The 13,362-nt window shown below is 38.9% G+C and overlaps 1 protein-coding gene across 1 annotated transcript; it reads right to left on the bottom strand.

Annotated features, from left to right (window-relative positions):
* Nucleotides 1-2,248: 2,248 nt before the first annotated feature.
* On the bottom strand, nt 2,249-8,412 carry gca (grancalcin). The gene is made up of 8 exons (XM_006804097.3): nt 8,239-8,412; nt 7,508-7,717; nt 6,321-6,390; nt 5,026-5,069; nt 4,698-4,845; nt 3,855-3,968; nt 3,590-3,648; nt 2,249-2,902 (listed from the first exon to the last, which is right to left on the bottom strand). Exons 1-8 carry the CDS (start codon nt 8,260-8,262, stop codon nt 2,876-2,878), a joined length of 696 nt encoding a protein of 231 aa, XP_006804160.1. The 5' UTR covers nt 8,263-8,412; the 3' UTR covers nt 2,249-2,875.
* Between the last annotated feature and the right edge of the window lie 4,950 nt (nt 8,413-13,362).

Genomic DNA, 13,362 nt, shown 5'->3' with positions numbered 1-13,362 from the left:
AGTGCAATCACAGGGCAACCAAGGTTGTTGCCCTATTTACACTCTAGTGTGACTGAGCCATACTAAATCTGGTAAATGCTTTTGATGTGGGAGCTATAAATAACAATAATAGTGTGTAGTGGTTATACATAAGGATGGGGCTTATTGGAGGACCTTATTGATGCCTTGGTATTCATTTTTTTTAACCCTTGCACCTTCTGCCCTTTGCTTTACACATACAGAGCTCTAGCTTCTGCTGATCTGTTTCTGATTGTAGAACTGAGACCAACAGAACACAGTTCCCACAAGTGTGTGTTTCACACAAGTTCCAGAGTTTTTGTATACAAAAGATCAGTAACAGGATTGGCTAAATCCATTCATGGTTAAAGAAGGTAATTTTCCTAATACACATGCCCGGTTCATACAAGAAGAAAAGAATATGTGAGAATATGTGTACACATTTCAGTTTTTGTGCACACATACATGATTTCTTATGAATTATCTGTATCTGGATACATCAGATAAAGTGGACTTTGCGTTTACACCTATTCAAATTCATCTTAACTTGGTATTATTCTTTCAAACGAAGAGCTCCATTTGTAATTTTGTCACAGAAAATGAATGTTTTAGAAATAATTAAAACTCCTAAACTGATTTCCTTGACATAAAAGTCCTTCAAGTGTTTGAGAATGAGACTGCTTGACAGGAACCAGCGTCCCAAATTCTCTTGAAAGCTGGAAGGAATTGCTGGAGGCTAGTTTCATTCAGTTGCATGCTTTACGTCTTCCATTATACTCCTAAAATAACATTGCCTATATGAACGTTAACAAAGCATGATGATTAAACAATCATCTTAAACAAGGTTTATTTTATGTATTTTATGCTGAGGACAGAGCTCAGCCTCCAAACGGCCTTAGCTTTATTTGCCTGCTCTAGCCTTTACAAACATCCGTCCGACACACCAAAAATCTGCTTATCCACAAATGTAAATGTACCAAACCATTTTAGATTAGACTGCATGATGAGAATTAGTCCTTTTAGTTTTCTAACTACATAAAGTCCAGCACAAGCTCGTGTATTGCATGGAGACTGCACTTGAAACAATTATAAAAAGGTCTGCGTGACACGTATTGATCTGTAATTACAGCACACGACTCATCCGCAGAGACTTGGAAATAACAGTTACATCTATTTTTCTAAAACAAAGTATTAATTTGCCATTATTTTTCTATGTACCTTGTTTGTTTCCAAAAGCCCTGCTCTCGGTTGGAATGCTGTGGACTACTGCTGGGATGATGATGATGATGATTAATGTCATGCGTAGCCTCTCAATGTAGCAAGCAGAGATGGGCAACACTGAAGGCGATGTGTTGCACAGAGTTTGTCTTGATTTTTTGCACATTGATTTGATGATTTTTTTTCCCCACAGTTTTTACTTGGACCTTTCCCTCTGATCATTTGGTATATTGAAACAAGCAAGTTCAAACCCAGAACTTCGCTGTTCTCTGAAGAGAGCCTGGCTTGCATTTGATCCTTTGACTCCAAACCACTCAATAATACATGTAGACGTGATCAAAAGCTTGGTGAGATATGAGAGAAATGATGAAATCAGATTTATCCTTCCAGAAGAACAAAGTGGTGAGATAATACACGATTAACATGGGTGAGATTAAAGATCTTTACAGGACGATACAAATGTTTCCTGCTTTTTTTGGATAAGCTTTCTTTCTCAAGCACATGTGTAGAACAAAACTTGACATGTCCAACACCTGAAGAGGCATCTAATAAACTTTCTTGGGATTTGCAGACTTTTGCACAGAGATTAGAAAACTTGCTGTACTCGATATGTCACTTTTTAAATCTAGTGCTGTTCACAATTGTTTTTATGCATTTTTTTAAATGTTTGCCACTGTATTTTATACAATGCAACACTTAACAGCTAATTTGAATGTTTCTGTTAACTATATTTAAAGAAATAAAGTATATTGTGTAAATAGACTTGGGGGGCGGGGATTCGCAGTTGTATAAATAAATAAACAGAATGCTTACTGATTAAAAGTCGTTATTCTGATTTTCCAAAAATGCTGTCAATGGACGAAGGGGAAAAGCTGAAACATTCCCAGCTGGAAAATCTCAAACACATGAACATTTTTGAACATCACTGACTGCTTGGTAAATTTAATTTACATGCATCTGGTTTTGTAAATTGTATAAAACAGAGGTATACATCAGATTGGGCAAATGAGAAAACAGCAGCTGACAAAATCCATTACTGTCAAACATTTAATATAAAAAGCAAATGAACATGTTCCTTGTAACAACAATCATTCGTGACTCGTGATGCACTTCCTGTAAGTCCAACAAAAGGTGTTCGGAGCGAACATTCAGAAAGTCTAATGGCACATCAGAGCATCTTTTTAACAGCGATACGTTGTTAGCATATCTTACAATTTCTGTTAAAACAGGTGTTTTTAAATGTTTAAAATCATCCTAAATAAAAAATGTATTTTTGAAGTCCAAATCCAAAAAGGTGTTTATGATGAAACCCTTTAAAGCCACTACATGCAGATTTTATGAGATTACATTTTTTTAATAAACTTAAAGATTATAATATTTGTGCCCTTATTTTGAAAGACAAACATTTCTATTACAGGCTTTGAAATATTGCCCTTCAATGCTGATTTATAATATGTGTGTACATCTTCAGCACATCTCTGTGTAAAATACACAATTAATGCATTATAGTAAGCATTACAAGCAGTGGGTGAATTTTCTGTTGCTGCACAGTCTTAGTATACTGGCCTTCCCTTGCATTCCCGTGAGACAATAATCCAGAATTAGGTTCTGATTGGCACACGAACAGCTTGCCCTCGTGGTTTGGGACAGACAACAGCACTTAGATGGCCATTGTGCACAGGATAAACTGTCAACAAGAGGGAGAAGAGTGGTAAATGTGGTCATCCACAGCAACTCAACAGGAAGTGCTTTTTAAAGCGAGATGCTAGCAAACCCCCAACTGCTGCAGGATCCCACAGCTTGCAATCACGTCCTGGGCCCTCTGCACAGCGTGCTTTTGTTTGTCATGCTGAGAACATTTCACACCGTGGGTGTACAGGTGTGGAAGGACAAAACCTCTATGATAGTTTCTCGGAGCCCTGTCAGTGCAACGCAAAAGCTCCAGAGCGATAAATGGTAGTTCTTAAGTTTTCTACACATTGCTTGAAAGAAGTGCATATGAAAAAGCAAGTCAGATATACTGAGATCAGGTTTAAATGGATCTTTAACCTTGTAACTTTCTACTGTTAAGTTTACGTTGTGCTAATGTAAGAATAGTGCACCAAACTCACAACCGATGAAAAATGTCTAGAATGCTGGCCAAATCCTGCCTATTCATGTCTGCAAAGGGCTTAACTTGGACTGTGATATGGCCATGACTGGTGATTAGGACAGGAAAATAAATAAATTAAATAAAATAGAGTAAGACTGGAGAAATCTTTTTTTTCCTGCATGGGTAACACAGGTGTTTGGAACACCACAAACACAACAACCAGGTGATCTGAGCAGATTCGGGCAGAGCTAAATTGGAACACCGGACATAAAAAATACTTACATCATCATATTGGAAGGTGACAGATCCCTGCTGCATGACATCTCTCTGCCTGAAGTTGTCTGTAACAGGCAGAGTAAGATCAGGGTCACGATTTCAATAAAACGAATTTCTTGCTGCTTCGTGACTCAGACGTAAGGATGGAGCAAAGTAGAACATTGCAGCACACTACAGCGAACAGCAGGGGAATACAGGTGAAATGAAAGCCATGTCTGCGTTTGCAATGGCTGATCACTGAACATGTCAGACCTCGTCTGTCTTCTCATACCTGTGAGAGCTCGGAGTTTCACACAGCAGGCCACATAGTCATCGAAGAAGACCCTGCCCCCTTTGTTGTATCGCTTGAGAATAGCATTCAGGGCCTGTGGGCTGATGCGGTAGCCTTAAAAAAAAAAAAAAGGGGGGGGGGGGGGGGGGGGGGAACAATATCAGGCTCATCATTCCCGTCAATCTGCTGGTCAAAAGTTGTGTCACTGTGAAATAATTTACTAGATTTGAAATCAAAAGAACGCTCCTATGAGCAAAATAAAGTTCAATATTTTATTCTTTCATCATAGTGGAAGCAAGTGCTTCACTGCTGTCTTTTGCAAGAAAGCTGCAAAGCACTTCATAGACAGATAGATAGATATAGATAAATAGATTTTTTTACAATAATTGAAAGATTTAATAATGATGAAAACCATTATCACCAGCATTTCGTAGTACTGTGACTCAAGATTAAGGCCTGCTGTTATGGAATCGTCTGTTTATAGCATTATTCTGTGGCTTTATAAGTCATATTGCCTGTACTTTATTCTATACAGTTTAAAAGCTTTATCCGCTTTACATCCATAAATATGGCCAATTTAGAAACGCAAATTAACCTTACATGCCTGTCTTTGCACTGCCCAAGGAAGTCGGAGTACCCAGATAACCTACACTGGCACAGGGAGAACATGCAGACTCCAAGCAGAGAAGCCTGAAGCCTGGAGCCCAGAACCTTCTCACTGTGAGGGCCAAGTGGTAACTCCAGTAAAACCCAGTCACATATTATTAGGTCTAATTAAGTGTCACTAAATTAAAGATGATATTAGCCATTAAGTATCTGATGCTGAAATGTTAGGACTCTCACCCATGGCGTTGATAGCCTGAGTCATCTCGTGAGGTTCTACAGTTCCACTTCGATCCCGGTCAAACATCATGAAGTTCTGCTTCCAGCCGTTGAGAGCTGAAAACAGCTCCTTAAACTCATTGAAACCCATCTTGCCTGTCAAGTCTCTCTGGTGACAGGTTGGTTAAGATTTAAGTGCAGATATGAGGACAGTAATTGCTATAACAAAGCAAAGGTTGAGTCACGCCTGCTATATACCTGAGGAATTTTACCTGAAAAGTTTGATTAGGATATGACGAGCAGCATATTGCAGCTACTTAGACCAAAGATACTGTACAAAAAAGGATACATCTAGCATTGCAATCATGATCCTGCATGTGTCCAGGCTGAAGGCTGTAAAGATAATACACATGTTAGAAATTACTTGAGGCAACATTTTTATTTTCATTTTAAAGTTAACACAAAAGTACTGCCTGGTGGTTGAAAGCAACTTTCAGAGCTAATACCATACTCAAAGCATCCCAAGATAAGGTCTGGATTTAGGAAGCTCCTAAAAGAAGTTCCATGTGACTCCAAATCGTATGACTCCTACAAGGTTTCTCAATAAAGCTCTAAACTAATATTTGCTCTTGTGAAAAAGCTGGTGGTGATAGATTACTTGTTAGCTCACAACAAAAACTGCTGCAGATAATTTACTTACTGAATCACTATTTTAAACCTGTTAACCAATCACTACAGTGACAGTAGCTGTGTCCAAAATCACTCATCTGTCATTCACTACCTTCTTTATAACAGACAGTCAACAGTCCAGTGAGCAATAGATCAGTGGCTATGAAGATCAAATGCAACACGTCATACTCCAAAAATGGCAGAACTGTACAGCTTCAGCATCTTCTAAATCAAATATTAGAGCCAACAGAAGGTTTTCATAAACGTGACTTTGTAAAAAAAAAAAATAAAATTTATGACCAAACTTTCACAAGAGCAGTTATTCTTGCAACGTGTGTTAACCTCATCCTTCCTCTTAACTCTGGGGTGTTTCAATAATTGTTTGAACCTTTCACTTCTCTCTTGGAGCTCAGCAGTGTGTGGAACTACGTGTATAAACATGTGAGAGCTGCCCGAAGGGGGCGGGCCAGAGGACGGCTTTAGAAAGTTATTACTGTTGGTTAATCCAGCAGGTTTCATGATGTGAAGTAATCTCACGGAAAGTCGCTTACGTATTTTTGTCCTTTTTGCTCATACTTATTGCTCACATGTGTCTGAATGTTTGCTTTTGTTGATTAATTTTATATGTCATGAACCTGCCAGGAAAGACCTGGCATATTAATTGCTAATTAATTCCCTGTCCCTTTTAAATACACATAAACATAGGTGCTTATTAATGATATGCAGTGAACAGTCCACAAACAAGACTTCACAAAAACAGTGTACATTTTATAAAATCCAAGCTGTGACAGTGAAAATTCCTCAGTTTCTCAGTAAAAATTGCTCTCAGCAACAAATATTTAAAGGGCCCACTTAGCTGGAACCTTTAGCTCAATATTGGAGATATAAACTGCCCTTCAAAATTAAAACAGAAATTGTGTAAAAGCATAATTCAAGCATCGACCTCTTTAGTTAAAGAGAAAGCAGTAAACTTACGACTGTAGCTGCCAGTAAAACCAGCTTGAGTCAGACATCTCTGGAGTTCCTCTGCATCAATCTCGCCGTCCTGTACAGAGCAGGAAGTCACATATTTTTTCACTTAAAATTGTAAGAAGTGGTGCGGATGGTTCTGCATTAGGAATTGGATGGTTTCCTAATGTGACAAAGCCAAGGCCTATTAATTACAACTGGTAATTTCTCTTTCCCAACAGATTTATTTTAGAATTTATTTGACAGTTTTAAAAACAATTTTGGCAGCCCTCATTGGATTGGCCAATACCTCAAAGAATAGGAAAGTGCATGGAACTCAGTGAAGACCTAAGAAGAATTGTTGATTTACACAAGTTGGAAAGGTCTCTTGGACCTTTCCATTTCTAAACAGATGCAGATTCCAATATAAGTGATCCTGATCCTTCACCGTCCAGACCTGTGCCAAGGTCTGGACGACAAAACAAAGACTGCACTATTGACTGCACTATTTCATCTTCACTGAAAGTGAAGATGAAATAAATTAAAATAATCCACCGTTAACCTTGATACTTTAAATAAAACTCATTTAACCATGAGATTTTGGTAGACTACAGTATGCGACAAATATGAAAAATATAATGACCACAGATCAACAGATATCAGAGAATGTTCGACCTGTCGGCCTCAGGCAGCTGTGTGAAGTCTCTGAAGATGAAAACCAGTAGGTTCAAAAACAGTTTCATCCCACAGGAAATAATACCCCAGAATAAAAACCACTAAACAAAAATAGTTTGAGTGCAATAACTGCAAACATCATTGTGCAAGTGCATGTACACTGCTGTTTTGTAATGTTTCTAATGCAGTTTTTTCTCGAAAACTAAACAACTTTCTGCTCTCGTCTCAGCAAGCCACAACCTCTCAGCTGAGCGCACACACTATCAAGTAAAACTTTGTGCTCACACCGTTTCGAACTGGAGGCCAGCAGCCAAGATTTTGTGCATTATCTATGCATTGATGACAGAGGGAACTCAAGTTAAGTCAGAGCTCCTTTACTGCTTCATCTGAGCTCCTGACACTTATGACATCTTGAACATCTGCAGACAGAGCTTGTCTCGTTTTTGACCAGAAATATGAAAATGAAATCAAAGCTGCTGGGAAAATGTGACTTTCTTAAAGACTATGACTGACATGTTTCTGCATGCATCCAAACTCACCTGGCCTGCTATGGCTGTAAAGTATCCCCACATTGGGTCATTTGCAGGTGGGGGTTGGGCACCAAATGTTCCTGGATAGCTTCCATACTGTCCATATCCTCCTTGAGGTGGCCCACCTCCCATCGGACCCCCCATGTTCCCAGGCATGGGACCTCTCATGGGCCCTCCTGGCATTCCTTGAGGTGGCATGCCTGGCATTTGGCCCCCATACTGAGACAGAAAGTAGAGAGAAGATTAGTACTGGTATGTAAAACACTGATCAGAGTGCTGATTTGTTTCATACCACAAAACAATTATAGCCTGTTGCCCTGTGTGCCCTACACAAAGTGCTGTCAATACGCTACATTTTCAAATACTCTGCGGTGCTTGTTTAAATACAGTGTACGGACATAAAGAAAGTCTTTAGCACAGATAATCGTACTTGCTGTAATTTCATAAGTTACTCTATGCCAAGCCCTTTTTCATATACACAGCTGAGAGATTTTTCATCCCGGAAGACATTTTTTCGGGGTATAAAAGTTCATTTACAATCAACAGTGGACGCCAATATAGCTCCTGAGTTACAGTAGGTGAAAAGTCACCACATTAATAATTACTACAGGAGTACAGGAACAAATGCAGCACCTCTACAGTCACAACTTAACGAAAGATATGCAAGAGCCTCCAGCAACAGCTAACCCTCCTGCTAGCAACTGTAGCTCGTTTAACAGTGTTTAGTACAGTTTACTCACTCCGCCGTATCCTGGATAAGCCATTTGGTGAAAAGGAAAGACCTCTGACAAGTTTAATACCTATATAATGTCAGTGTGGTTTGATACGAGCTACACTGTAACAACGCTGTAACTTCCGAAGTCAAAAGAGCAGTGCATCACATCCGAGCTGCCGAGAGTTGTCGGAAGTGCCTTGACAGACAGTGCAACTAGCCAATGACAGAAGAGCACAGGGGATTTTTAAAAGGACCGCCAAAATGCTCTTAGCTTTGCTCTCCTGCAATGTTGTCATTCACCACTAGGTTGTGCTGTGGAAACCTTGGTTCTGCTCGTGTAATAAAGAAGCGCTATATACTATTTATTTTCATAATTTCAGGAATTTAAAGATCTTTAAATAAAAACGAAACACATAAAATTAGTAAGAAAAAGTAAGAAAAATGCACATTAAGATACGTTTAAATTAAGTTTAAAATGTATTTATTTATTTATTTATTCTTAATTGTCTGCTGATCCAGCATAAATAACCTGCCAAATTATTTATGTATAGCTACCTACTGTCGCGATCCCTTTTGAGTAAGGGAGGAGTCAAAAGTAGCTTTACCTAAAACACTATCATAAGAATATGTGTATCTAATCAAGACAGGAAGCTGAAAATATCAACAAATAGAAGATGAGAATTCACATCTGTAAAAGTGAGCAGCCTTCACGGCATTTCATTCTTCAGTAAAACTTCAGTAAAAGAAATTCAAATGAAAAGCAAAATATCTGAGGCTGCAAGAGAACTGTGAGAGCAAAAGACAGTGCAAAAGACATCACTTCCAGTATGTTATGTCCATGGCTTAGTGTGGAGTGGTATCTTAACAGAACCAACATCTGGGGTGGGAGGTCCCACTTTATCATAACAGGGAAATACCAACACTCAGAGCCAAACACCGAAATCAGTGAGTGTCTGAGAGTGCTGTAGGTCATCGAGGACACACACTGGCTGCTATGAAGGTAATTATGCTGTGATAAAATCTAGATGCACAGATTTGAAAGAATAATGTCTCTCTGTCTACACACACACACACACACACACACACACACACACACACACACACACCTAGCATAAAAATGGAATTTCTGTTTGGTCACTTATTTCTTTGTTGTAACAATGTTTCTTAGCAATAAATTTATTACTGTTGGAATTCCTGCCATACTTGTGAGGAAAATGCATTTGTGGGTTGTGGGTTGTGCCCATACAGTCATTGGTTGTGCCCATGAAAAACTAGCCAATCCTCTCTGCAGTGTTTCCAGATTGTAACAATCAGGTGTCTGACTGTCAGAATCTGGAATCATGGAACCTTCTACAGTGATCAGGTTCTGTCTGCTCCAACAATGCCACATCAGCTCAACAGCTCCAGACTATTTATCTCAATTTATCTTCAAAAAAATACTGCTCCTCGCTGTCTTCAATCACAAGCTCAGAACCAAATGATAACTTTTTTGTTAAGTCTTTCTGTGGAAACTCTTATTGATACTGTTTTTTATTTTTATTTTTTGTTTCCTTTCATTATATTTTATTGGGTCTTAACTTGGTTTTATGCTATTATTAACTGTATTTTACTTTTCAGTTATGTTTTAGTGTGATTCTCCAAATATAGTTCAAATAAAGAAACATGGCAGTGGATAAAACCGTAATACTGGTGCTTCAAACTGCACAATCTGTCATTTCATAATGTTATGTTGTGTTCAGTTATTCACGTGAATATAGTTGCTCAAGTTTTTTTTAACTAAATTACCAAAGTGACATTCTACAACAATTCGCTGTAAAATTACATCACTTCCTTTGGTGCAATTGAACATGACAATATTGTGCCATTGGAGAGGCCTTTCTGACTGACATTTCTCCAGTTTTGCTTTTTGCCAGTGTCATTGTCACTATTGCCCATTTAGGTTCAGAGGTAGTCCAGTATTTCCAGTACAGCACATTAATAAATGCTGGTACTAGAAGGTTTGCTGCATCTCGCTGCACAGTCTTAAGAGTGTAAATAGGCTAAGGCAGGCATCAACTCAACACCCGGACCAGTATTTTGTCCTTTGTGTGAGGAAAAACAAGAGCAGCACTAGCAGAGCCCTACAAATTTACCTCCACTAGGCTACTTGTGCATGTTTCTGACTAAACTGTCAGAATGATACTCCATGAGGTTGGCATGAGGTCTTTCTGTCCTTTAGAGAGAGCTTATTGGTGCTCTAAACCAGGGGTGTCCAACCCCAGGCCTCTAGTGCCGGTGTCCTGCAGGTTTTAGATATCAACCTGGGTCAACACACCTGAATCAAATGATTAGTTCATTACCAGGCCCTGGAGAACTTCCAGACATGTCAACGGCTCCCTACACTACACTACTAACTCACATGCAATGTTCCCTCTAAGCTGCGCGTGTGCGCAATTGCGCACTGCTGGCACGGTCTCTGCACACAGAAAATCTGCGTTGTGCACAAAAAACATCAAACCTGAATTGAAATTAAAATGTTAACAATTCTGTTTTGCAGTGTTAGTCAGTAAGTGACTGGCTGCTCCCGTAAGGGATTAGAATGATGCCACCTTATCCCATAGTCCAGCCAATAATGCGATTCACATTCGTATATATGCAGCTAATCAACGTCGCTGACAGGCTATGACAGCGTCCTTATGTGCCGACACCGATGTTTTAGCTAGCAAAGCGGCGTGGCTGATATGGAGTGAAGCCACGTGTACAACCACTGGAGATGTGAGCAGGACAGACGGAACAATTGACGGAAGTGTGGACTTTATACCAGTTTTAAATTTTGTGTTGATAGGCCATGTAAAACCAGAGTTATGATAAAAACAAATATATGCAATGTTTGGTTTTCTTCCTGAATACTATCGTTGTTTATATTTACTGCGGTAAGAAACGGTAAACGGCGTTTTATAAGGAAAGTGCTCTCCACCTTTGAGCAAAAACAAAACCAAACTGTCACGGCTGGCGGGGTGAGCCGTGTGGTGTGGAGGAAAAAGAGGACCCAAAATGCAGGCAGCCGACTGATGATATGAGTGAGGGTTTATTTACAGGTGACAGTGGCAGAACAGACAACGAAGCATGAGAAAACAACTGAAGAAACCTAAACTGGGAGAACTAAATGACAAACCTGAGAGCATACAAAAGGGGTGTGGGGCAGAGAGACGCAGAGACAGGAACGGGACACCATAGAACGCAGACGAGCCGACAACGAACACAGACCGACACCCACTAAATATACACACACAAGGTAATCAGGTAATCACACACAGGAGGGAAGAACAGCTGAACCCAATACACATGAGGACCGGAGGAGACAAGCTGAACACAACGACAACAGACACAGACCTTCAGAACAAAACAGGAAATCTAGAACCCGAACCGGACACAAGGGGGGAGGACACAGAATAACTAGAACAGAGGAAAATAATCATAAAACACAAAACGCTGGGTCAACGACCCAGCACCATGACACAAACAAACCCGCCCTTTCCTATTGGTCGAAAAATGTACCATGTCGACCAATCAAAACATGATATGGCAACATGGCCTTTATTGTTTAGGAAGGGGGGAAGTTTTAGGAGTGACGGAGGTGTTTTGAGATGTGAGAGATTTGAGACGTTTAGCGCAAATCTTGTGTAGTTAGTGTGTAGTGTAGTCAATAGTTTTGTTGTGTGTGTCAGAACAATGGACTACTGAATGTTACAGGTGTTACAGGAGTGACACATCTCCTGTTGTCAGGCCTGCAGGTATCAGGCTGTTGTTCTCCTTTATCTCATAGTGGACAGAAATTATTTTTTGGAGTGGCACAAATAATTTCTGTGGCATCAAATTTGATGCAGAACAGCTGATTGTTCTGTAAATAGTTTTAAATGTTTATTTAAAAAACGCCTTGGCTGCATTTTTAGGTAAACAGCTGCAAAAAACTTTGTTTCCATAACTCGGTTACTTTTTTGAAGAAGTAACTATATAATTAAATTGCCCAACATTGGTCTTTATATACTGTATTTTGCAGACAGAGAGTTACAGGACTCTCTCCCAGACCAAAGACTCATGATACAAGTCAGAGCTTTATGATATATATATATATATATATATATATATATATATATATATATATATATATATATATGTATATATATATATATATATATATATATATATATATATATAACTTTTAATAGTGTTAACATCCTACACAGGTCATAAATAAGTTTTTTTTTAATTTTCATTGTAAGTGGGCTAAAGCAGTTAATTAAAAGTAGTCTAACATAGATGTAAATGTTGTAATTTGATTATTTTAATAAACCATGTAACTTGGATGGATTCGATGCTGGCGTGACCACAGTGCACACGTCTGATGTCGCTCACAGTGGTCCAAGGGACCGCTCAGGGAGTTTGTGTGTCGCTCAGACATGTGAAAAATTAGAGGGAACATTGCTCACATGTATGTTAAAGATTTTCATTTTGTATAGTTCACTCACCAAGATCCACTGTTTGATTTATGCGATTTACCTTTCATTTATTTTTTTGTTTGGTTCCATTTCTTTGAGCAGTGCATATATACTGTGCATATGTAATAGTAAATACAATTAGTTACAGGACTTACAGCAGTAAAACATTTATATGATCTATCAGTTTATCAGTACCCGGTCCTTTATCCACTTATAGTGTTTATAGCTTCAAACTGAAATACAAATTGGTATTTCAAAACAACATTAGTAATTGTAGTGTATAATCTGAAGTATCTGTGTGTGAGTGGTGGAAATGGTTTTTAAATGAGCTGCTGCTATTAAGTTGATACGTCAGTGCTGTGAGGATGTTTACAAAATGTTCACTGGCTTATTTCCAACAGCGGTGATATCCTCACAGTTCCTCCAAACAACTCCCAAATTTCAAGGCTATTCAACCTGAAGCAAAGAATCTGTTTAAGTCAAGGCCCAGCTTCTCAATTTATCCCTGAGACGGCACACTTTTATTAGAAGGCTGGTTGCAGTCAAGCACAATCACCCTCCAAAGAAATGTCTCATGCCCTATATAACAAATTTTTATTTAACACAGTGCAGAGTTGAAAGAGAGTTGAAAAAAAAATCTGACTCGGTGACAGTGTTTATCTTACATTAAA

This window comes from Neolamprologus brichardi, chromosome 23 (genome assembly GCF_056152115.1).
Source record: "Neolamprologus brichardi isolate AB-2024 chromosome 23, ASM5615211v1, whole genome shotgun sequence".
Taxonomy (NCBI): Eukaryota; Metazoa; Chordata; class Actinopteri; order Cichliformes; family Cichlidae; genus Neolamprologus; species Neolamprologus brichardi.
This window is presented reverse-complemented; position numbering and strand designations above follow the sequence as displayed.

What these genes read in the sequence shown, in the direction of transcription:
- gca (XM_006804097.3), bottom strand. Translation starts at nt 8,262, where the DNA reads ATGGCTTATCCAGGATACGGCGGA. An exon ending in TCAGGCTATCAACGCCATGG is followed by an intron (nt 3,969 to 4,697) that starts GTGAGAGTCCTA and finishes TTTTTTTTTAAG; the next exon opens with GCTACCGCATCAGCCCACAG. An exon ending in GAAACTCCGAGCTCTCACAG is followed by an intron (nt 3,649 to 3,854) that starts GTATGAGAAGAC and finishes TGCCTGTTACAG; the next exon opens with ACAACTTCAGGCAGAGAGAT.